This window comes from Leptidea sinapis, chromosome 19 (genome assembly GCF_905404315.1).
Source record: "Leptidea sinapis chromosome 19, ilLepSina1.1, whole genome shotgun sequence".
In the NCBI taxonomy this organism is placed as follows: domain Eukaryota; kingdom Metazoa; phylum Arthropoda; class Insecta; order Lepidoptera; family Pieridae; genus Leptidea; species Leptidea sinapis.
In genome coordinates, this window is record NC_066283.1 from 6290524 (window position 1) to 6316202 (window position 25679).

General features: G+C 34.5%; 1 protein-coding gene across 3 annotated transcripts in view; it reads right to left on the reverse strand.

The window, feature by feature from the left end:
• LOC126970003 (tubulin beta chain-like) overlaps positions 1-19109 on the reverse strand; it is a 34363-nt gene extending 15254 nt beyond the window's left edge. The window contains exon 1 of one of the 3 annotated variants that reach the window (XM_050815678.1): positions 18940-19109. In XM_050815678.1, the coding sequence (XP_050671635.1) occupies positions 18940-18996 (57 nt within the window). In that variant the 5' untranslated portion in view covers positions 18997-19109. Of the gene's footprint in view, positions 1-7214; positions 7345-12862; positions 12956-18939 lie in introns of those variants that run through there. The other 2 variants (XM_050815679.1, XM_050815681.1) reach the window with 2 other exon arrangements.
• Between the last annotated feature and the right edge of the window lie 6570 nt (positions 19110-25679).

A 25679-nucleotide genomic window follows, 5' to 3' on the forward strand; every position in this document is an offset into this window, starting at 1 on the left:
AGAGTATGAACTCTTAAGAAGAATAATTCTTTTATGTTCGCATTTATAATAAAATACCAATTTGCCTGCAAGAATCTAATAAAATATCCACAAAAATTGTTTTCGTAGAGATTCTATTACAACATAACGCAATGACAAATGAACTCCGACGCAAAAAATACAGTGCACAATGAAGGAATCTTATTTGAAATATCCAGTAAAAATTTAGAAGTTGCTTCCCAAAAATAATTTTTTAAAACTATTAGTCAAAAATCTCCGAATTTTCAGCGATAACAACATTCTTTTTTTAATTAATTAAAATAATTAGTCCTTGTCTAAAACTTAAACGAACAATTTTTCAATTTAATATATAAATTTTGAATAAACAAAAGAAAATCAGTAAAATAAATGCCCATTTGCAGTTTAGCCACATGATCAACACAAATATTGTAGGGTTGGTTGTAGCGTTTACAATCCTAGTCAGACCGCGTCTTAAATCCGTAATCAATATTTTAATAAAAAAAAATGATGTGGTGTCGTGGGACACCAGGTAGGAACGAAGTTCCTTCGGCTAATGTAGAATCTTCAAAAAGAGGGAGAAAGAGAAAGGTATTATGCACTACTCGCTTGTGTATGCGACTGTCGCGCCTGCGCACGTCTCATTTAAAGGTTTTATTCCACGGATTTTTTCTTACGGTTTTACTATCACTTTTTTTTCAGTTCGGTCGCGCAGCAAAATTCCTATCCCCTCCAAGCCTGCCGTAAGGAACTTCGTTCCAAAAAGGTCTATTACACTGTCAATGATTGCCAGAATGACAAAAGCGCCTGGTTACTTAGCGAAGCACAGGGAGCGATGCATACTGTCATAATGACAAAATAAGTAATTTAATTTAGATTATTACCCAAGTGCTGAATAAATATTGCATTTATATTGTTTCATTGTTTGGTTTACAATAGGATATTATAACATTAATATTATAACGACGAAAAGTTTATATTTATTGTATATATTTTCCCCCTTATTCATAATAATCTGCTGACTTAAAGCATTGCTAATTCTCACTCTGTCTTCTTCTATTGACCTAAGTCAGAATGAGAAAAAACACTCCTAAACGGCTGTTTAAAGTTAGCGGACCATTATGAATAAGGGGGTTGATGGCTGGCAGCATAGAATAAAGAGTAGTAGTACAGAAGTTACACTAAGTATTATGCCTGTCCGTGTTTGAGAACTTTTACTACGATCATATTAAGATATATATAGGAAGAAAATAGTGCGTGGAGTCCGGAGCGCGGAAGAAGTGAATTTTTGTAATTGGGAAATGAAAAAGGAAGGGGTAGAAATAGATTTTTAGTTAAATCATATTGTTTCCTTAAAACAAACTTTATTAACATTGTTAACAATTCAATGTTGATCGCATCTTTTAATTATCATTTTCGAGTGGAGAAACATTCAAATCTATAAGATTTACAATGGGATTATGATAACTACAGTAAAATACGAAATGTTTGAGTTCTATTTCTTCAATATTTCTTACAAAAACGACATAAAAGAAAAAAAAAACATCAAAACCCCTCCCCAGGAGCGTTGTACGTTTAACGCAACCATGTTGGAAGTCGTATTAGTAGTTTCACTTCAATATGTGCCCTAGAAACTGGATAAAACCGATACTTGCGTCGAATTGAGTGATTGACATGCGACCGAATATCTACGTAGAGGATGCCGCGCGCGCATAGGTATGGTTTTGTACCTAAGTGACACACGCCCGATGGAAGCTGAAAATAACGTTTTCAGCGTTAGAGTTAGTGAGGGGGCCGCGGACGCGACGCCAAGGGATAAAGCGAAGGGGATTCTCCTGCGGACTCAAACTTCGATCTAGCCGTACGCTAAAGGGTAAAACAAGTAGGAAAGAGGAAAATGGAAGTTTTTTTTCTTTCAGTATGTCGGAGCGATATTGAAAATGCATAAAACTGAAATGCGTGCGGTAATTACGTATGTTTTTGAACAATATTACCACGGAAGTTAATACAGGTTTACAGGATACTACAAATATTTTGGAACTGTTATAACAAGTTCCAAGATAAAACGCAGCTACACCATCTTCATCCAGAAACAATATGGGCTCTCTTTTCTTTTCCATGGAAGAGGGGAACAAACGAGCGTTCGGGTACCTGGTGTTAAGTGATCATTGCCGCCCACATTCTCTTGCAACACCAGACGCATTACAGGAGGATTGCCGGCCGTTTAAAAAGGGTTTTTTTTATGGAAAAGGAGGACAAAGCGAGCGTTCGGGTGACCTTTCAAGTGATCACAACCGCCCACATTCTCTTGCAACAATAGAGGAATAACAGTTAGGTTTTTTGAAGGTACTCGTCGTTTCGTCCTGGAAACACTGCACAAGTTCATTCCACAGCTTTGTAGTACGTGGAAGGAAGCTCGCTTGAAGTATTGCCGTGCTCTATTAATGACGCCCAGCTTCTTCGAAGCCAATTTGGCTTTGCCCTCCAGATGGCCATGGAATTGGCAATCGCTATTGTATTCCGGTATTAGGCGAGGCTTTAAGGGTAGTGTTGTCGTTGATGGGGTTTTTTTACTGGTAAACGCGCAAACTTGAGTCTTCTGGGACAGTGGTGGTGGTCATGATTGAATGTCTCGACAAAGGAGTTAATGTTAATGCTACGAAATGAGAAACGGCGAGACAAACTAGCAAAAATTGTTTTGTACCATCAAGAATTGTGGGGGACCCAGTGCTCTGTGAACGGCTGGATCACTTGGCGTTGCGTTGAGAAGTCACTTCATTGTGTGTCGTCTACCGCATTTATCACGGGGCGTGTTCCGAAGAACTGAACTGAACTTTAACCTGATTCCTGCCGCCGAATTCCACCTTCGCACGACACGCCACTAGTTAGGATATCATCCCCACCATCTGGATGTGTGGCGGTCCTCCACAGTGCGGTTTTCAAGGAGCTTTCTTCCAACTACTACAAAGCTGTGCAATGAACTTCCTTGAGCGGTGTACATGGGTACCTTCAAAAAAGCGCGTACACCTTCCTTAAAGGCCGGCAACGCTCCTGTGATTCCTCTGGTGTTGCAAGAGATTGTGGGCGGCGGTGATCACTTAACAACAGGTGACCCGTACGCTCGTTAGTCCTCCTATTCCATAAAATCCTTTCCAGATCTCGCTTTTAGGGAGACTGCAGATGAAATGAGTCAAGATAGTATATGTCATAGTTGTCATTATGAAGTATAGCGCCATTTGTTGCCTAGGTGGCATTTGCTGTAGACAGATGTTTTTTAGCGAAATTTACTGACAGTGTCGTCTTCTTTTTTGCACTACATGTGTAGTTTTGGGTTTTAATTTAGAGTATATTGGATCCCAGGTGTTAGATAATGTTACTACTATCATGATTCATTTCATTTAACTTCGCCGTTAGAGCAGTAGAGGATTTTTTATTGAAGTTATACTTCTTTAGGCGCGTTATGAAATTATGATGAGAGTGAAATTTTAAGATGTGCGCGCATCACTGTAACACAAAAGTAACAGGGTGAAATTGGTTCCTAAAATTTTCTGCCGCTTGCGACATTCGTTATTTTTTTTTTTTTGGTTCCTTCGTTTTTTATTCGTTTTTTAATAATTAATTGTCAAAGCCATCGTTGCAAGATTTTTACAATATTGTTCTTTCTTCAAACGTAGAATAGCACGAGGAATAAATAATTCTAAGGATTTTTGCTTTGTTAAGCCAAAGAAGTATAACTTCTTACATACATAAGTACACAAAAACTTTTTTTATCAATTAATATTATGAAATAATCACTTTAGTGTGAACATACAGTCAAATACAACACTTATTACACCATCATGCTATCATTATAATAAAACTTTGTATTAAAAACTGCTTTGAAAACATCCAGAGACTAAAGAGGATTAAGTGATCGGAAACGGAAATCTTAATTTCTTCCATGAAGATGACACATGGCAGCATATTAAATATTGAGTGATATGGAGGTGGTCTAGACTATATTTCGACCACTTATATTGAAAGGGGTTTTGTTCCAATGTTTTATTTTTTTTTTATATTGACACACACAAATTATCTTGCCCCAAACTAGGCGTAACCTGTACTATGGGTACAAGATAACGATATATTTAATACAAAATACTTACTTAACATACTTATATAAGGTACTAGCTGACCCGACAGACGTTGATCTGTATATTATAATAAATAAAATAATATTTTTATATGAATTTGTCAATAATATATCATAACATCAAAATTTACTTCGTAAAATATGCATCCTGCTGTCGTAATGAAATTGTTTCACAGCAGAACTGTCAAACCGTGCGTCAATAAATTCTCTCATGGAAATTATGTATGGACACATCAAAGGAAAAACAAATTTGTTGTTTTTATTTAATTTAGCAGCATTTTCCTATTTATTCACATTTTAAACCTTCTCTGGACTTCCACAATCGGTCCAGCCGTTCTCGAGTTTTAGCGAGACTAACGAACAGCAATTCATTTTTATATATATAGAAGATATATAAAGTACAGTACGTATATCTTGTAAAATGGTACCCAGGCAGGATGTAAATAGTACGTAGTAATGGTACCTACAGAGTATATATTTATATTTTTATTTATTATCTTTATTTAATGAGAAATACAGGCTATGAACGAAGATACTGTATAACAAGTAATTAAAATTCGTCGTAGCGGTAAATTTCTGTGTGAATGCAACTGGAACAGACAACGAACTACATTGCTAGTTAGCTCAAGCGAAAGACTAGTATGGTTTAAACTTTTGAAGGTAAATTTAATCAGAAACCAAACCAAAGAGTAGAATAGTATCAATAATAAGTGTTTTACGTTCGCCTTTCAAGCACACAACTATTTCTATAAAATATATTCGGATCGTACATTATGGTAACACCGCATAAAACCTCATTCTTGATACGTTGTCGTAATGATCCCACGGTGCATAGGACCTGCGTGCAGATCGATTTTGAAAACTAAAACCTCTATATCAAATTCCACTGTACCTACAAATTGAAACCACAACAGGAAACTGCAATCCGAAGAACGGCGCAAAAACGCGGGCTGTCGACAATTTGGCGCGTCCGCGGTTATTGACCTTCAAATGCATAGATTATAGACTTCACGGAGGTTTTATAACATTTTTATAATTTAGTTACTGCAATTGACAAATGGCTCACTTAGCACGTCTTGGTGATAGATGTATGAACACGGTCGTCAGCTTAATATTATATATCTATCAGGAATGCCCCTAATTTTCTTTATCTAGGAAGTTTAACTTCCATTGATTTCTTTTCTTCTAATCTCTTGAAAGAGAAACCCGAGTCAATAATAGTATTTAAGAAGTGGTGTTATATTATAGTGTATAGAATTTAATAATGATTTGTTATGAAACTATCAAAATGTAGAAAAATAATAATTTTTTACTTTATCTATAGTCAGTTGTACCTTGTTTCAATTCAAAGTAGGTATTCAGTAATATGCATGTTAGTAGTCTGTATTTTTTTGTAATTTTTATTGTGTTTTGCAATTGTAAGCAAAACGATATGCAACTCTGTAATTTCCACTTAACTTATTTATCATTTTTAATTTAAAAAAATAATACAAATTAGATCAAATATTATTAAAATATATAAAGCATCTGTAAATTAAATGACGGTTTGTTATTTTTTTTTAAAGTGATTTCCAAATAAATATACAAATGTAATCCTAGAAGTCAGGGATATCACTTGAATAAATAACAAATTCTTGAGAATTGAAACAGCGACATCTCAAGTCAATTTCCTAATATGCAATTATTTTGAAATGAAAGTTGAACATAAACATACCAAGATTTACAGATCATCCAGCATACCGACGGTTGGCCTAGGTTGGTAGAGCGCTGGGACGTAACCCGAGAAAGGTTTGAATTCCGCATCGTCAATAAACTTTATGACGCATTAAAAGAACCAAGTAACGCGTTCTTAGAATGACCAATGGGAATGCCTATTACATTATTTACTTTACTGAGAGTGCTATAATCATGTTTACGTATTGACGCCTCTGTGTCTTGACAAATCTGGGTTCACACAAGTTTAACTTTCTAGAATAAAGATTGTAACGAGACGGTATTTTTATAACTAATACTTAAACAGATGACTTAGAATTGTTCGGGAATACGGGCCTAAGTAGACTTCTACGCAATACCAGTCTTCATTTGTTCCTGTTTCAACATTATAATAATCAGGATCTTTAGAAGATTTGCTAATATGCGTTAATAGACGAAAACAATAATACCGGTCTCACTGTGTACAATAAGGCAAAATTTAAAACAAATGGAAATATAAAATATAAAAGTTAATAATATATATTATAATCATTGCAGATACGGATTTTCCACTAAATAATTAAAACTTGGAATAACCCAATACGGAAGTCAAGTAGGCCCGGCCCTTATGAGCAAGATGCAAAACATGAATAGGCTTAAGCCTAATTAACATGATTTCAAATTAAAAAAAAAAAACAAATATTTTTAGTGCACAAATTGAAGGATACCGTTAGCTGTCTATCTACTATTCCGGTTAATGAGATATGAACTGGAAAATGAAAATGAAAACGTTTATTGAACACTATACATTTATAAACAATGGCATTAGTTCAGTCAAACACAAAATTTCATAATAATAAATAAATAATATCAAAAGGATAAAAAAAAAACTCATGATATATAGGTAGACCAATCTAATTTTAACAATTTGCGTAAATATTATTACTATTGCGTTATGACAACAAATAATAAAAAACAAGATGGCAAATTACAATTTCCAATATGGCCGCCACTAAAACTATAGTTTCTTTTAATATTATGAGGCACATCTTTAAGGGTTGAAGTAAAAATTACGAGTAGTGTGAGATTGTATTGAAATATGATGAACATAGTGAAAGTTTTCATAGAAAATATTGCAGAAAGCTTAAAGCAAATAAAATAGACAAAATTTAGTATCACCTAAACATACAGACAGATAGAAAGTATAAATATAACATAGGAATAGAACTAATTATAAAAACAGTGTTCACTAAAAGATTGAAGAAGCCATGTTTCACTGCTACTGATGAATAAAAGTATATATACATATATGTGTGAATCTTAATTTTTTTTATGAATTATGGTCGAAATATGACCTACGAGTGACCTCTAATATAAATAATGAAAATCTTACCAATACTGAATGATTTAGACGTGCAGCACAGAACAGTTACAAGTAAACAACCGCAAGATACAAGGATAATATTCGAATGGAAGGGAAAACACGAATCATATAAATTTATATTGACGTAGGTACGCATTGGAATACATTATGTTTGTTTTGGAATGCTAATAGCATGCAGAAAGCGACGCACGGATCACCTCGATTGTAATAAATGTAAAGAAATTTAAAGTAGGGTGATTTATACGTCAACTTTACGTCATCACATCCATGAAAAATAATATATATACACCGATCAAGATACTAATATTAAGTTTATTTGACAAAAAGAAGGCTTACTATGTTACAGTAGATTAGTATATATATGTATTGTTGGAATAACCTGCCACCACCACTTCGAAATTTGCACTCAAAGGAATCTTTTAAGAATAACTACAAAAAGCTATTATTGCACGAGCAAAAACTAAATTAAATACATCGATTGTAGTGAGGATGGGTATCAAAATGGATAGATATATTTTATCTGTATAATATTATATTACTCATGCATTTTTTATATATATTTTTATTAAATACTTGTGTAGCTAGTGGGGATGTACTTTAACACGTGTATCTACATCACTACGTGATATATATTTTCTTTTCAGATTTATAAATTTATTAAGTTCTGAGCTTTGTTTGTTAGATATAGATATACGATAAATATTTAAATATTATAATTATTTTTTCACACATAACTGCCAAAATAGCTTGCACGGAAAAAAAATTAGGAAGTTCATAATATCAGTGTTACGAAAATACGTCCTAACGTTTGCTGAGAACTTTCCTTTTTGCGAATCGCGCTGCTGCCTCGTTTTCTAGTTATTAAATAATCCTTACATGTTTTGAAAGCATTAATATCTCTGTCTTTATTGTTTTTTAACATTTGTATTGTTATTTTTTCTTTTCTTTATTTTATGTTAATTGTTCATATTTATTGTAATTGTAAAAAAAATTGGTGGCAGTTTTTCGCAAATAAAAAAATTATTATTATTATTATATATAGTATTGTATAGACCATAGAGGATAATGATGCATGGTTCTTCTCTGGTTCTGCGCAGGCCACCTACAGTTGTATAATATTTTGAAATTACGTACGCCAAGTTGTTATGTCATTCAAAAGATAGGCTTGGAGTTTCTTATCAGTTCTTCTCCCAATTTCAAATCCCCTGAACTGATGAAGCATCATGACGTTTTCCAAGTATTACCAAGACAACAATAGGTCCATATATAAATGTTAGTGAAACAGTCTTAACCTATATAAAAATACAATAACAAATTATTTATAGATGTTAGAAACAAACTTATTCTATACTAATTCAAATTCAAATATTTTTATTCAAAATAGGATGTGACATCACTTATTGAAAGTCAAAAACTACCACCCATTCCAAAATGAATACCTCAGACCTGATAAGAATGGGCGCAACAAACTCTCAGCGGGTTTTTTTTCATCGAATTAATATGTTTACAAAGTAATATTGTACAATTAAACTTATTATTTAATAGCCTGAGGGCGGTCACTCCATTCCCAGTCTGTGGTATCATTAAGAAAGTCATTTATGTTATAGTAACCTTTACCACACAAACGTTTTTTAACAATTCTTTTGAATAACGTAATACTTTTGTTTTGAACATTTTCTGGGATCTTGTTGTAAAAGCATATACATCGCCCCACAAAAGAATTACTAACTCGACTTAGCCGAGTATTAAATTGAATTAAAATTCTTACAAACTAAAGCAGACATCCAGTGCGTTTTGAATGCGCTGTCCTGCCTGTCGGCTATGACCTTCAAAATAATATTGGGACTCCTCTCCAACCTATTCTTGACGGAGGCGAGAAACCATCGACACGGTTCTCCACAAACATACCAGACGCGCTTCAATACCGAGGTAGTCCCAACATTATGCTGAAGATGTTATTATATTGGACACGGAGAGCATTAATCGTTTTTTGGGGTATACCGTATAGTCAAACCCACAGACTGCACGTGTAAAAGCTCTGACAGAATGACTTGAATAGCGTGATCTTTACATCTTTTGTGCATATGGTAAGCAAATGTTTTTTTCTGATCTAGTGATACTGTTAAAACTAGAATGTTTATACACACAGTACTTATAGTAATGGTAAGGCTACCTCAACCAGCCGTTGGCTAAATTGTGGTGGCTGTTCCACAAAAGCCACAATAGAAAGAATAAATTATAATATTATGATTCCATTTCATCGTTCCAATGCAGATTCACACGTATACTGTCCCTACTAGTCGGATTTAAATACACTGGCCTTCAAAAGTAAGTATCACACTTTTAAAATTGGGATAACGTTATAAGATATACTTTCGAAATAAAAAGGACTCCAAAGAGAATTTAATTTTGTACATAAAAACTTTATAGTCGGTAACCTTCTTTTAAAAATTGGCTGAAAAAAAACCTCAAAAACAAAACCATTCCTTTTTCAAAGTGGACGTTTCCGAATTACAATTTTACCATTCACATTTTTCTTTCTGTTTTAAATTTTTTTCAAGATCGATGGGTCTTTTTTAAATGTATGCTAAAAAGCACATAATTTATCATGCTTTTTTCAGTTGAAGAATGTGCTAGGATCATGGCTTTTCTGGAACTAGGCATCAGTATGCGTCGCACTGCAAGAATGGTGGGTGTGACGGTACGAACGGTCCAGAAGGTAAAGCGAAGGTACGAAGAGACTGGACTCCATCTGAGGAGACCTTGTAATGGCAGACCCAGGTGTACCAGTGCTCGAGAAGATCGTTATATTATTTCCACTGTGTTAAGAAATCGCCACCAAAATGCAGTTGAAGTCCAGCAACAGCTACTTCAGACCCGGAGGGACTACAATAGTGACAGTACAGTGAGAAGAAGACTTGCTGAAGCAAATTTGAAACCCCGAAGACCAGCGATCGGCCCAAAACTCGAGAGACAGCATCGAGTAGCGAGACTGCGATACGCCCGTGAACACATGCAGTGGGATGAAATGAAATGAAGTGTACATGTATGGGCTGGCATATCTTCAGAAGGTAGCACAGAGCTAGTAGCTCACTGGGCAAAGATATGCTCAAGAGATTCTCAATGAGTATGCAGGGCCGTATTTAGCAAATATGGGTGATGGATCGATGCTGATGCATGATAATTCCCGGCCACACACGGCTCATATCGTACAAGAGTATATTCAGGAGGTCGGTATTAGTGTGATGGCTTGGCCATCACAAAGTCCTGATCTGAACCCGATTGAACACGCCTGGGATGAGCTTGGGAGGCTAGTCAGAAATCGCAGACCACCACCTACTACCCTCAGGGCACTAAAGCAGGCCCTGGTAGAAGAATGGGAGAATATTCCCCAACATCGGCTCCGAAACCTAGTGTTCAGTATGCCAAACCGGCTCGAAGCTGTAATCAGAGCTCGAGGAGGCAATACCAGTTATTAAAAATTAAATAACATGTAATACATTTCAGTTGAATTTTTTTACACTAAACTAAAAATGTCTATTTTCATTGTTTTATCTTTTTTAAGTTAAAAATGTTACTAATGTATAATTTTAGTTTCTAAGAATTAAAGCCTATAAAATTTGCAACAAAACGTTTTTAATCTTAAATCTCTACCTTCTATAGTTAAGAAAAAAAAAATAATTTGGAAAGGCTTACTACTTACTTTTGCAGGCCAGTGTATTTATTTTTGTATTTGATAGTCATAATTATTTACAAGGGATTTACCTTGCTTAGGCTTTACACCTCTCAGCTAGCCTTAAATATTTGTCGGCACTTCTGTGGGTATTTCACTCGAATTGTTAAATGCCCGGTTCCTTTGAAGAAACGGATAGATTTTGGTACGCCTAGTAATGTTTCTTTAAACTGACACCGTACTGACATTTACAGAAAGATATTTACTATAGATAGAAGCTCAGCGATTTTTTTGAAAAAGCTGATGTTTTGACGCGAGTATTTTATTGAAAATTAGGGTTCTTTTTTGATATTTAATAATAAATAAGGTGAAAAATATATAATTTAAATAAAAAAAACAGTGTATTTGGGATATGAAAAGGCAACTTTTCTCCTAATTTCGTGGAAAAAATTATTTTGTAAGAGATACAGATAAAAAATCTAAAAATCTAAAAACCTAAAATCTAAAATTTTTTTTAATTTTGAAGTTTTGTGAAAAAGTGAAAACAAAAGTTGTAGATCTTTTAATTACGTACAACTTTGCTACTTAACTTTTTTCCATAGGACTTGTAGTTTCGGAGGAAATCGACATAAATCGTTTTTTACCCTATGAGTTTCATCTTACTATTTTTTTTTTACTTTTAATCATTTTCAAAGGCTTCCGCACTGGTTTGTTTGCTGCTTTTTTTTCACAAGCTAACGTCAACAGCTGTCTTCAGCGTTCCAAGGAAAAATATTGTAAACGTTTTAAGATTGTCAATATTTTTATTTTTCGAAACTTTTTAAGAACGATTACGATATTATTATGGTCGGGAATCTAGCAAATTGGCCCTAGCGATGCCACAAGTTATTTTGTGCGAAACTTCGCCTATTTTATAGAATGCTAGAAGTATATTAATTTCATTTCATTTTGTAATAAGTAAATACATTTCATTTCGAAACTAATTACTACCAGTCCCTTACTTATTGGTACAATATACTTTTACACATTTAGTTTGTCATATTATATCTGTGTCATTTGCCTGATAAATATGTATAGATGAGTGTCCGGAATTAAATGATAATAATTTCCTCAAACATTAGATAAAACTAATCTTATCTCCAATTCTATGAAACAGAACTGTTTCAGGTTCTTCTGTGAAACTGTGAGTAATCTAGATTCTACAAAATCGTCACTCTCGAAAACTCATAATATTTGGATTAATGAAATAAAACTTTAACATAATAGCAGACATATATTGTACGATATGAAAATACATTTACATAATGGGAATGAATGAAAGACACAAAAAAGGATAACAGAAACCAGAAAGTAGGTGCGTAAGTGGATAATAATTACAGACAGAAGTATAAAAGTAAAAGAATGAAGTCGCTCCCTATAAAAAACAACCCAACAAAAAGACAAAAAACTCCAAAAAGAGAGATAGATAATTATAGGTTCCATTTAGAACGAGACAATGCACGGCTTATAAGGATTAATACCAATTCAGGTCGTTTAAAGTGTAATTGTACAAATTAAGACGTCAGTAATCCCGATTTGGGAGGAATTTTAATTTCAAGGCCGGATATTTGTCACAGCTATCAAATATGGCCGCGGGACGCCATTATAATAATACAATGCCTGAATGTCATGTATATATTTATTATCTATGGTCACATATTCGACGCACGTGTGGCTACTTCCACGCGTGAATCACGATCATTGTGAACGTCAGAAGCTGTTTTTTTAATTATGTTTAAACGTTAAGTTTAAGGGAACATCATTTACGATACAAGTACAATCAAAATTTTATAGATTTCGAAGTATTTGAGAGCATAATTCTTCAGGTTCACCGGGGTCGCCTCTTTTTCTGAACACAAAGGCTTTTATAGAGTATGGCAACGAGTAAAGTCATCAACATAAATCCGCTTTGCTGTTTGTAGAAAAATAGTAAAATACTACTTACTTAGGTAGGTATCTGCATTGAACCACACAGACAGTACCACAGATGAGAATATGACACTGATAGAAAGAAAATAACTAAAATAATGAAGATGGGTGTAGCCTCAAAGATAGCTCGTTCTCTACTGGTGCGAATTCATGAGAGCTACAGTATTATTTTTAAACCATAGTCCGATTATAATTCAAAACACATTTAAGTAATGAAGTATTGGCTATAGATTTCCTGTGATTTTGAAAGAAAGTGACACTGCCTATACAACACTATGGTGACAATGTCAGACTGACATCAAAGAGGATGTAAATACTACGTAATAAGAGGCCGGGGTGTCTAGATAAAAATGGAAATTTAATTTTGTATGAAACGTGCAGTTATTTACATAAGTTGAAAGAAAACACGTATTGGAAATTGAATATACAGTACATAAGAAATACAAAACTAAAATACAATCACTATTTGTATAAAAAATTTATGTATATTATATAAAAGTGTATATCTACATCATATGATATACGAAAACTTATTTAGACATTGTAATGTTGTTCAAACAGGCTGTCTAGACTTAGTTCTAAAAATAGACTAGTTTTTGTCGATCGTGTTTGATCTGGAGTACAGTAAAAAGGTACCAGTATCTGGCCGCACAAGTGAATTATTTAACTGTAACGATTTAGTACTTCCAAACTCAAAGATTTTTATTAAAAACTAGTTGACCCGACAGACGTTGGTCTGTATATAATAAACAAGCTGACCCGGCAAACGTTGTTTTGCCATATAAAGTATAATTCACGCGATAGTTTTATAAGTAATAAAATATTGCCTATATTATAGCCTGTACATCATTTTGTTCTATTGTCAATAGTTTTTGCAGCGCACGCAAAAATAGGTTTTCGATTTTACACCTTGTGTTACAAAATAGCAATTTTATTACGGATCCCTAATTTTGAAAAAAAGACATAGCCTATAACCTTCCTCGATAAATGGACTACCCAACACTGAAAGAATCATTCAAATCGGACCAGTAGTACCAGAGATTAGCGCGTTCAAACAAACAAACAAACACTACAGCTTTATAATATTAGTATAGATGAAATAATGTTTTTTATGAATTTGTCAATAATATATCATAACTAAATAAATAAATAACATATAGAATTATTCGCATATTTTATGCTCCCTGTTGTTATAATGAAATTGTTTTACAGCAGAACTGTCAAACCGTGCGCGCCAATAAATTCTCTCATAGAAAATATGTCCATACAAAACAAATATCGGAACGATGTAGGACACATCAAAAGAAAAACAAAATAGTTGTGATTTTTTTTGTTCCGAGCATTTTCATATTTATCCACCTTTTAAACCTTCTCTGGACTTCGACAAATAATTCAAGACCGAAATAAGCCAAATCAATCCAGCCGTTCCCCAGTTTTAGCGAGACTAACGAACAGCAATTCATTTATATATATATAGACTAGCTGCATCCGGCAGAGTTGCACTGCCATGTTAAGTATAACATAAACAAAAGAGTGTACTAAAACAAAAAGTTTCTTTAAAAAAAATGTGTAAGTATAGTTTTTACAATCCAGCAAACCTCGCGGGCATCCCAAAAATATTCTGATAAAGTTTCATCACAATCTAATAAATGGTTTTGGAACACAAAGTAACAAAGATAATTAGATTTATATTTATACTAGCTGACCCGACAGACGTTATTCTGTACATAATAAAACAAAACTTCTGTTTTATAGGAATTTGCCAATAATATTTCAAACATTAAGAATTATTTCGTAAAAAATGCTACCTGTTCTTATAATGAAATTGTTTCACACTGTCAAAACGTGCCTCACTAAATTCTCTCATAGAAAATATGCTCATGCAAAACAAACATTGAAAATAAAAATAATTATGAGACCCAAATCGAAATAAAAACTATCCTATCTCTCAAGTAAAACCAAACTGCACTCCATGAAGTAATCCCCATTAGAATCTGTTCATTAGTTTAGGAGTCTATCGCGGACAAACAACGTGTCACGTATCTATACTATAATATTATAAAGCTGCAGTGTTTGTTTGTATGTTTGAACGCGCTAATCTCTGGTACTACTGGTCCGATTTGAATGATTCTTTCAGTGTTGGGTAGTCCATTTATCGAGGAAGGCTATATGCTATGTTTTTTTTTCAAAATTAGGGATCCGTAATAAAATTGTTATTTTGTAACACAAGGTGTAAAATCGAAAACCTATTTTTGCGTGCGCTGCAAAAACTATCGACAATAGAACAAAATGATGTACAGGCTATAATATAGGCAATATTTTATTACTTATAAAACTATCGCGTGAATTATACTTTATATGGCAAAACAACGTTTGCCGGGTCAGCTAGTTTATATATATTAAGATTATATACCCACAAATAGCATTTTACAATCACTCATTGAAAATTCATGATTGTAAAAATCAATAGGTAATTTCAAATCATTGCAAAAACTGTAGGGCTAAATATAAACATTACTTACCTCCTTATAATTTTCTAATGTAATAGTTATAGAATAACAATAAAGTTAAAAAAAAAGCAATTTTGTAAGCGAGTCAAGTGTGTTTACTTATTTAAAATGAAAAATGTGTCTCTTGTCGCACTCTGACAAACTGAAATGAAATTGTAACCCCCTTATTCATAATGGTCCGCTAACTTAAAACAGCCGCTAAGGAGTGTTTTTTCTCATTCTGACTTAGATCAATAGAAGAAGACAAAGTGAGAATTAACAATGCTTGAAGTTAGCAGACTATTATGAATAAGAGGGTAAATGTTTAAAGCCCATCGGTATCAATGTCGAAGTCTGGTATTTTATTTAAGTATCGAGGTTTGTATCTTAGATCACTTATACGTCTAGATACACTGTGAAAACGTCAATAAAAATTGAGGTTGACAGTTAACCTCTGTTTTGACCAATGCATGACCAACGCACATTAGCACAAAGTGATATACAGATCGCTAGTGTAAGACGTAGTTTGTCACGCACACTAAAGTAATAAACCTGCCCTGTTTTTATCGTTTGTGTAGCAGCGAAAGGCTCTATTTTATGAACGACGTTCAACTGATGGTAATTGATATGCCCTGCCCATTACAAGTGCCGCCCAGTATACTTGAAAAGCCGAAAAATTCTGAGCAGCACTACAATAATTGCGCTCGTCACCTTGAGACATAAGATGTTAAGTCTCATTTGCCCAGTTATTTCACTAGCTACGGCGCCCTTCAGACCGAAACACGATAATGTTTACACATTACTGCTTCACGATAGAAATAGGCGCCGTTATGGTACCCATAATCTAGCCTGCATCCTGTCCAAAGGAGCCTCCTACTGGTCAACTGTATCTAGACGTATTAAGTTATTTAAGGTTTGTATTTACTTTTATTCATCGAAGATTTTTTTCATAGATACGTGAACTAAGTTTCGCCAGCAAGACTGGGCTATCAATTACAAAATAAAATTATTATCATTCCCTTGCCGTCTTTATCATCAAATCCAACATTGATGAACAGCTGTCGTGTGAATGACCTATGCGCGTGTTATTCATTCGCTTTACTTCCCATTTGCACTTCATAATAAGCGCAAAAAAGCCATAAAATTCAGCTACCTGGACTAAAACCAAGGCGCAGGTGTGTGCAAAAATATCTTAGTTCATGTTACTTTATATAATAGAACTTTGAAAATGTGGTAGGTTCGGGCCTATCTGTGTATGCGGAGTTGTAAAATTGACATATTTTTTATTTTGGTTACTAAAAAGTTATAAATAACATAATTATAATAGGAAATTTTTAAACTCTTGAGTACATTATTACGGCTACATGGAAGTCGCCACTAAGTTCTGAATTTTCATATAATTATCAGTGGGAGGCTCCATTGCACAGGATGCCGGCTAGATTATGGGTTACCAGCCTATTTCTGCCGTTAAGCAGTAATGTGTAAGGATTACTGTGTTTCGGTCTGAAGGGCGCCGTAGCTAGTGAAATTACTGGGCAAATGAGACTTAAAATCTTATGACTCAAGGACACGAGCGCAATTATAGTGCCGCTCAGAATTTTTGGGTTTATCAAGAATCCTAAACGGCACTGCATTGTAATGGGCAGAGCGTATCAATTACCATCAGTTGAACGTCCTGCTCTTCCTGTATTTTCATAAAAAAATATTAAATGATTCAACAGAAACGCAGCTTTTTAAACTATTATTATTAATGATTTTTGAAAGCAGGCGTATAGAAAGACAATAAAAATTAATTGTAGTTTCTACACATAATTATTACAAAACGCGAAATTTATTGTCAGTTAACATTGAAATCTTTACGGAGAAAAAAACATGAAGTCATAAAATCTGAAAGCATAAAACTGACTATAAGCCGAGTGAATGTGTTGGCACTATGGTCGCGGTATACTTTCTAGAATCTAGATTAACAGTTGGTCATTTTTAGATATTTTTGGCTTAGACTTCTTGCTGCTAAAACAGGCCATGTTTATTGCTTTAGTGTGCGTGACAAGCTACGTCTTGTGTGTGTTGGTCATGCATTAGTCAAAATAACGCTAACAGTCAACCTCAATTTTTTGACGTTTTCACAGCTATCACAGTCTATCTAGACGTATTAATGATGTAAGTTTTTCGGTTTAACACTATTCAGTAAGTCTCGGTAAGTATATGGTTTCATAATATTTATCAGGTGGAGTTGACAGAGATACTATGACAACCACCGTTCTTTTCAATCTCCAAGTATTTGAATAAAAAAAAAGTAAATTGCGTTTTATAATTAATTAAGTATATTAAAATATAATTATTAATAATATTGTGATGGGTCACCTGTCGCCTTTACAACAAATGAACCCCGTGTTCGTTTTTATTTAATGATAATACGCCCTGCCCATTACAATGCGGTGCCGCTCAGGTATGTTCGCTAAAAGTGAGAGGAACATACAAGAAACCAAACGGCCACTCTTCAATCAAACAGAGTATTTTATCAAACAATATAACAAATTAGTTTGTAACGTGCTGCTTTCAATATAATAATTTGTATAAATATAAATTATCGTATATTGGATGCATCAACCTTTAGAGCTTGAATTTATTGTTTGTGTAACGATGCTTCGAGAAGATGATGGTCGTGATTACTGTCATAATTAGTAATTGCATCCAACATAGGCATATATGTTATTATGATACTACAGTTCGGTAGATAGAGCTAATAAAATATTTCATGGGAGACAAAAACTGATTACTATTTATACGATACTACATTCGGTATCAAATTCCTTAAAAATAGCTAGATAGGTATCTACATAATAACATTCTGTAATTCAATATCTACTACAACGTTCGCATGGAACGATTTTAGTCTGAGACAACAAAATGGAAGCGACAAAAATCGGTTCGATCGAAATTTGAAAGTTTTAAATTTTTATCGCTTCTACTCATCAGCTTTGAATGTAAGATCTTGTCAATTTTAATATATTTATTTACGGACCATTTGTTGGAATGTATCATAATATTAAAATTCCAAATATTTAATTGCACATACACACCACCAGAATTTCTTTTTTAGCAACGTTTAAACCGATTTTATTTGAAGCGTCTGATCATGCTTAGGTATTCGAAATTCGAATTTGCTTTCAACCAAAAATCCAAATTGTTCCGTGTGTACCTACCCGTTTTAAATTCTGTAGTGTGTTTAATTGCAATTAATATTGTTTATAGATCCTTTTTTTTGTACGTAAGTATTGCAAATAATTTTAAAAGAATGTTTTATCCACGGAATAGAAAATTATAATTATATTTACATTTTGAATAAAAATGTCAGTTAAATTTCAAGTATAGAATGCAATCCATGAAATGACGTGTTAAATTTCTTTAACCACCGTCGGTTACCTATGCTGTTCGGTTTCAATAATTCACTTTAACCTCAATAATATAATCATCTCTAAAATAATAATAGCTAACTAATTGATAAGAAATATTTTGTTATTGCAAACATCAAACTAGGTTTATTTTGATAGTAGGTACTATCTACATAAAATAATCAACATTTAAAAAAAATGTGACTTACCCTTGCGCCGATCTGGTTTCCGCACTGTCCAGCTTGCACATGTACTATTTCCCTCATAATTATTGATTAATTAAATGCAAACTATTATAATAGTATAATATATTCGCAATAACGCAGCCCTCTTACTGACTAGCCGGCTGACGTTCGAATGAATGTGAATTGTGAATCAAATAGCTTTGCAGTAAATGGGAAGGAGATGACTGCTCGGCTAGCTTCATTATCCAATCGCATGGGGTGAGAATGTTGCCAGCTGTCATAGTTTTCCCTACACCAGTGCAGACAATATTTCGTAACATTTATATTAAGAAAACATAATATTAATATTAAAATTATATAATACTCAAATGGACCAATAAATAAAAAAGTTGTCTAGAAAGCGGTTGATCTTGCAATTTTAGTAGCTTAGTTTATTTTTTATTTATGAATTGAATGTAGGTATATAGGTATATTGTCAAAACGGTATCTATAAAATTTCGACATTTACGTGTTTTTAGTGTTATTTCTCAAGATTTTCTATTGGTAAGAAAGTGGGCATACATTATACACTGATCTAGGAATTCATACTTATTTTAAGGATATAAAAGTTGTTTAAATGAAGTTCTATACGGCTTGTAAGCCGTATCTATGTATAGACCAGTGTCGATAATTTTTGAAACCTGAAAAAATAGTAGGATGAAACCTATTGAAACTTTCCAGTTTCAATTCAATAATTCAATAATTCTCTTCCGAGAATATGACAAAAATGAAAGGAAAAATAAATTACGGGCGATCTGAGGTCGGGAAGTGTAAATCTTTGGAAAAGGAGTCGGGACTCCTCATAGAAGCACTACGCTTATGGGGTAGAGGCCTGATAAAGTCGGCGAGTATAGGCAAGACGCGAACGCTCGAGGCTTTTAACAGTGCTCCAGAAAACTCCCGGCCTCATTGATACAAAAAACGGATCTACTCCATAAGGGAGTATTAAAGTGAATCTGTCGCGCTCTAAAAGGTGTGTAGTGTTGCCGATGCCAAAGGTTCCGACACTCATCGCACGGCTGCCACTGGCGGCTAGCATAAGTAAGATGTGGGATTGGGGGTAAGCATGTGATATGCTTACCCCCAATTGCCCCCGCCTGCTTACTGTCAGCCCGCCACATGTGCAAACTGAAGAGGCCCTTGCCCTGCAAACAAAACGTCTTGCTGGGTCTAAATGGAGGAAGCTTGAAACTAGCATAGTGGTGTTCAAGTCCCAGACGACAGCCAACATCATACTTAAAGAGACCACTAAATCGTCAGAGGATAAAGAGGTTTTGTCTACGGTGTCCCCCGGTGCGATTATGACATACGATAGTATTTTGTGTTCAATAATAGAATAGAGTGGAAGCTGTGCCAGTTTGAATAAGTTAAAGTACAATAACATTATATCCCTAAGAATTAAATTATACACAACGTATAAAATAATATTTTAAACTGAACAGAAGTTATTTCATAGCCTAATACGAATAGGGGCCAGTGAGTTCCTTGTATATGATTTTAATGGGTTGTATTTTTCAGAACATACCTTTAGTAGTAACAATAAATTAAATAAAAAAATAGAATAACGTTAAAGGTACGCTTTGAATAAAGATTAAACAATAATTTGAATTTCAAAGCTAAGTAAGTTGGGTAATCATTTGTGTGGCAACTGGCAACACTAAGAGTGATTCACAACGTCGGGCCGGCGCAAACGGCGATTTGAGAGCCGTTACTTTTTGCACAGAATATGTTTATTTGATAATAGATTCTGGTATTTATTACGGTCTAATAATAATTGGATTCATTTTATCGTGTAATATTAACAAAATTATATGTATTTAAGTAGATATTTTAAGCATTACTTTTCTGTCTGCTAAGGTTCTTATTCCAGATGACGTTTTATTCGCAATGAGCAAAGTGAAGCAAGATTGGCATATCCGAAGTTCCAGAATAGCTGAAGAACTGGAAATTGATTACAAAAACGTGCCACTCGAGGTCACAGAAACAAAACTTATAAGCCGTGGACCTACTCATTTGCGGTTCTTTACTGATTTGAAATGAAACCGAACCGTTTTTGAAGAAATTGATAACTCGTGATAAAAACTTGATCAAGTACTTTAAGAACGTTTGTTAAGAGGGGACGCTAGCAGAGTGATTCCATACAAACGTATTCCCCTTTCTTCTTCCTGGATAATGCTTCTAGACAGAAGATTTTTGTCACAAAATCTAGATATGCTAAAGCTATGTCTGTACCTTTTGTTTTTTTTTCAAACAACTAACGACATAAGAAAATATGACTTCAAACATCGTAGAAACTGCTATTTTAATACCGCCCTGTTCAGACGAATACGTGACAATTTTAAAAGGTTTTTAAGAAAAAAGGAAAACGTACCGACACAGACTCGTTCTTCCTGAAAATATGGTTACAATTTTTTTTTTACAAAAACAGAGTACAAAACGGAAAACAGGGGAATACGAAACCTCTATTTGTTCAAAATTTTGTACTTATCCACAAACTCACTAGAGATACTAATGACAACAATTTTGTGTTATTTGTTTACAACAAGATGGCTTATGGCGATTAACGGGCGTTCCCAATATACTATCTACACATAGAGATAAATTACTACCTTCTAGTGTCAGTAATCAGCTGTCAATAATCTGAAGCTGTCCCAATATACCCGATAAGTCATTCTTATCGCCTTATATTGGGACGCGTGAATAGCAATTTCCATACACACTTTATATCGCTGGTAAGCTATACGTCGTCCCATTGACAGACAGGGTGCACGGATAAGGTGAGTTAACGTCGATAAGTTTCTTGGGACAGAAAAGTCAACGATAGTTAACATTTTTATCTCAAGTAAGAGATAGACTGAATATTGGGAACGGCCGTAAAAGGGGTGGGTGAGGAACGAGAGGGGAATTATATCTGTCACTTTCAATAGTTGAGCCACAAACTACTAGACTCTAGACTTCTAGAGCCTAAAAAAATGTATGAAGATTGCCGGCCGTGATTATGACCTTTTTCGCACTGCCAACAACAACTGATGAGATAAAAGCAAGAAGTTGTTGGAAAGCGGTTTACCAGTGGGAGACTCCTTTGCTCAGGATGCCGGCTAGATAATGGGTAGCACAACGGCGCCTATTTCTGCCGTGAAGCAGTAATGTGCAAGCATTACTGTGTTTCGGTCTGTTAAGGGCGCCGTAGCTAGTGAAATTACTGGGACAAATGAGACTCAAGTTTGTAATGGGCAAGGCGTATCAATTACCATCAGCTGAACGTCCTGCTCGTCTCGTCCCTTATTTACATAAAAAAAGCGACCGGAATTCACTAGTGGAAAGTCTTTCGTCACGATAACGCTCGAGAATACACATCTTTAGCTTTTATTATATATTAATATAGTTTGGGAGATGTTATTGTATCTGCCACATAGCCCTGACCTTGCACCTTCAGATATCCATGTGTTTCAGGGTATGTTCCGATATGCACTGCGAGCACTGCACAGTGCTATCACTATAGAATTATTCGTTCCGTTATGAACTACCAGTATACTGCCGCAGTACCCTAGGGAAATATATGACGTCATAAATCGCCGCCATATTCTACTGTGAGCACTGGCGTTTTCCAGGTAAGGTACTGGCAGTACTTTGATCCGACAAAACCACTCGAGTGCCTAACGCTATAATTATATAATACAGGGTGGACCAAAAGTCCGTTAACATTTGAATCGGTTGCCGCGTCTAGCAACGGCGGCGGAGGGGGATAGAAGGGTTACGCATTGCAAGAGCGGCTAATAGGAATTTAGTACCATGGCGTCGTTTAGCGGTAGTCAACGTGCGTTTCGTGTACGCAAGTACTATCTAAACAACGATTCTGCGACCTTAGCTCAACGAAAGTTTTGCAATCATTACAAGATACGACACAAAAATCAAGCTCCATCAGGTGTATTAATTAAAAAATGGGTGCTCAAGTTTGAGAAGACGGGTTCAACAATGGATTTACCTCGATCTGGCCGGCCTAGAACGTCGAGGGACCCCGAAAACGTGGAGCGAGTAAAATCGTCTGTTCGTGACCAATCTGGACTTTCAACTCGAAAGCGGTCTGCTGTCCTTAACGTGCCAAGATAATGATGTATTAAACCGCATTCTCAAGAAAGATTTAAGTCTACATCCCTATAAAATCCAAATGGTGCAGGAATTAAGGCCTCAGGACCATGCCACTAGGTTGCAGTTTGCGAACGAAATGGTAGAGCGATTCACCAGTTTTACAAACATTTTTTTCTCAACGAGGCACACTTCCACCTAAATGGGCATGTTAATATACAAAATTGTCGTTATTGGAGTGACACTATGTGATGGTGATCAAAAACCTCTGCATTCCAGCCAACCAACTCAGTAACTCTTGACGAATTAAAGGATCGTATTCGTACACAAATCCAAAACATCTCAACAGAAACATGTAAAGCTGTCATCGAAAATTTCCGCTCAAGATTGCAGCAATGCCAGAATAATGAAGGATTGCATATGGATGATGTGATTTTTAAGACATAAATCCCCCTTTTGTTTTCTATCGAAAACAATAAACAATTTTGATCTACTGTAATTAGTTTTTTTTAATCATCATTCCAATTATAAAAGGACTTTTGGTCCACCCTGTATTATAAATTCAATTATAATTAATATGAATTAAAATATTTTCAATTTGACAGTACCCCAACAATAGTATTTTTTAATGAACTAGAAAACTTTAATACACTCATTTGAATGCTGCGTCAAAAAATGCGGCTGACAGTATACGGGATTGCGTTCCGTTTTGAATAGTAACCAATATAACTGGCTATAAAGGAACGGCTTCACAGTATACTAAATTGACGTCACAATGTACAGTGGTCGCAGTGCATATCGGAATATACCTTCAGTCTCTTCAGAATTGTTTAGGCAGGTCAGGTTAACATCTATAAAACCCGTTATATAGTACCTTTACAACAACGGGATCACGTTTATTTATTTATTAAAGACTATTACAATATTAAAACTATTACTAATTAATTTACAATATTTTATATATCATCCCACTGCTGGGCAGAGACCTATCCCTTCTTCTTCCATTTGTCCTTTTTGTTTGCAATGTGGAACCATGTCACTCCTTCATAATTTACTAAATCGTCTCTCCATCTACCAGCTCTACCTCTTCTCGTTTTGGGATCATGTTACTACCCACAAAATGGCAGCCAATGTTGTGGCAATACAACTTTAAACTTTAGAAAATTTATTGAAGTAGGCGTTACTTTGCGGAAATCCATAATTATACAAATGATTTAAGTTTTCTTTAGTGTTAATTCTGCCAATATTTGTTTTTAAACAATTTTTTTCACGAGACTTCTACCAAAATCTGGCACCCAGATTTTGGCGAGACAACACGTCCCGAGGATGCCTCGTGTAGAGGCGAAACACGTGTCGAATTGTTTAAAAACAAATATTGGCGGAATTAACACTAAAGAAAACTTAAATCATTTGTATACTTTGAACTTTAAACAAATGGCACATTCATATTGTTTTAAATGTAAATAAATTTAAAAAAATGGAAATAAACTTTACTTTTTCCCTAAGTTTTTACCGCAAAATCTTAACCTTTTTACTATAAATAGTAATTTTCTTTGTTACAACACCAGAATTAAGGAATTGTCTATAACCACAGTCTGTAGAGATAGAAACTTACGGTTCCAACCCCATTTTTTAAATTATTCTCAGTTAAATTCGTACCAGTTCGTTTCGTTCTACATGTTTTCGATAGCCTACTGAAAGTTCTAATAGTTAAATGAATATGCTTTTAATTGTAAATACCCATACAAAGATGATTTATGTACTTTAGTGTCCTACTTCTACGCCAGAAATATTTTTCTTCTTTCTTTTAATTTTTTACAAGATCTCACCTCCAATGGCAACTAAAATAAAATACTTGTTTTTTTTCATCTACTGTGGAAGCCTCATAATATTGGCGCCAGACAAAAAAAAGCAGTGAGATATAAGTATTGAAGATATACAAAATTGCTTGTATTATTTTCAAAGGCGTTATAAAAATTGAGACGGTATATCCTATACTTTATTATTTTATGTATAACATTGCTGTGCCCTTGCAGGGCGTCACATATTGTCTACCCATATCTATAATGTACCTATTGTAAAATGTGACTTGCAATAAGATATTTTGATTTTTGTTTTTTTTTTACTTCACCGGCTTTACAAATAAACGCGGGAAACGTTATACCTGAGAATAAACCAAGAATATGAATAATGTTGACAATAGTCTATACCGCTAGAAACATTGTCATTGCGAAAATAGGTGCCATGTGATACCCATAATCTAGCCGGCATACTGTGCAAAGGAGCCTTCCACTGGGATACAATACATGTACAACATGTAAACAGAAATACGTCTAAACCATAAGATAGATTAAGAACAAGATAAGTCCCCCCTGTCTCATTTAAATTACGAAGCAACTTATTAATCGTGTATTCGTTCAAACTTAATGTAGGTAATCTCCATGCTTAGTTCTCCGGTGAACAGAAATCTCTTCCTTGTTTTTTGAAATAAATATAAAAAGGGATACTTAAATCGCTTGGCAACTCGCCAAAACGGTGCCGAACTCTTGGCGCCTTCCGTATCCCTTCATAATGTTATTCTCACATTAATTACAAATGGTGGGTAAGTTATTTTAGGTATTGTTACTTTCAATAAAGTG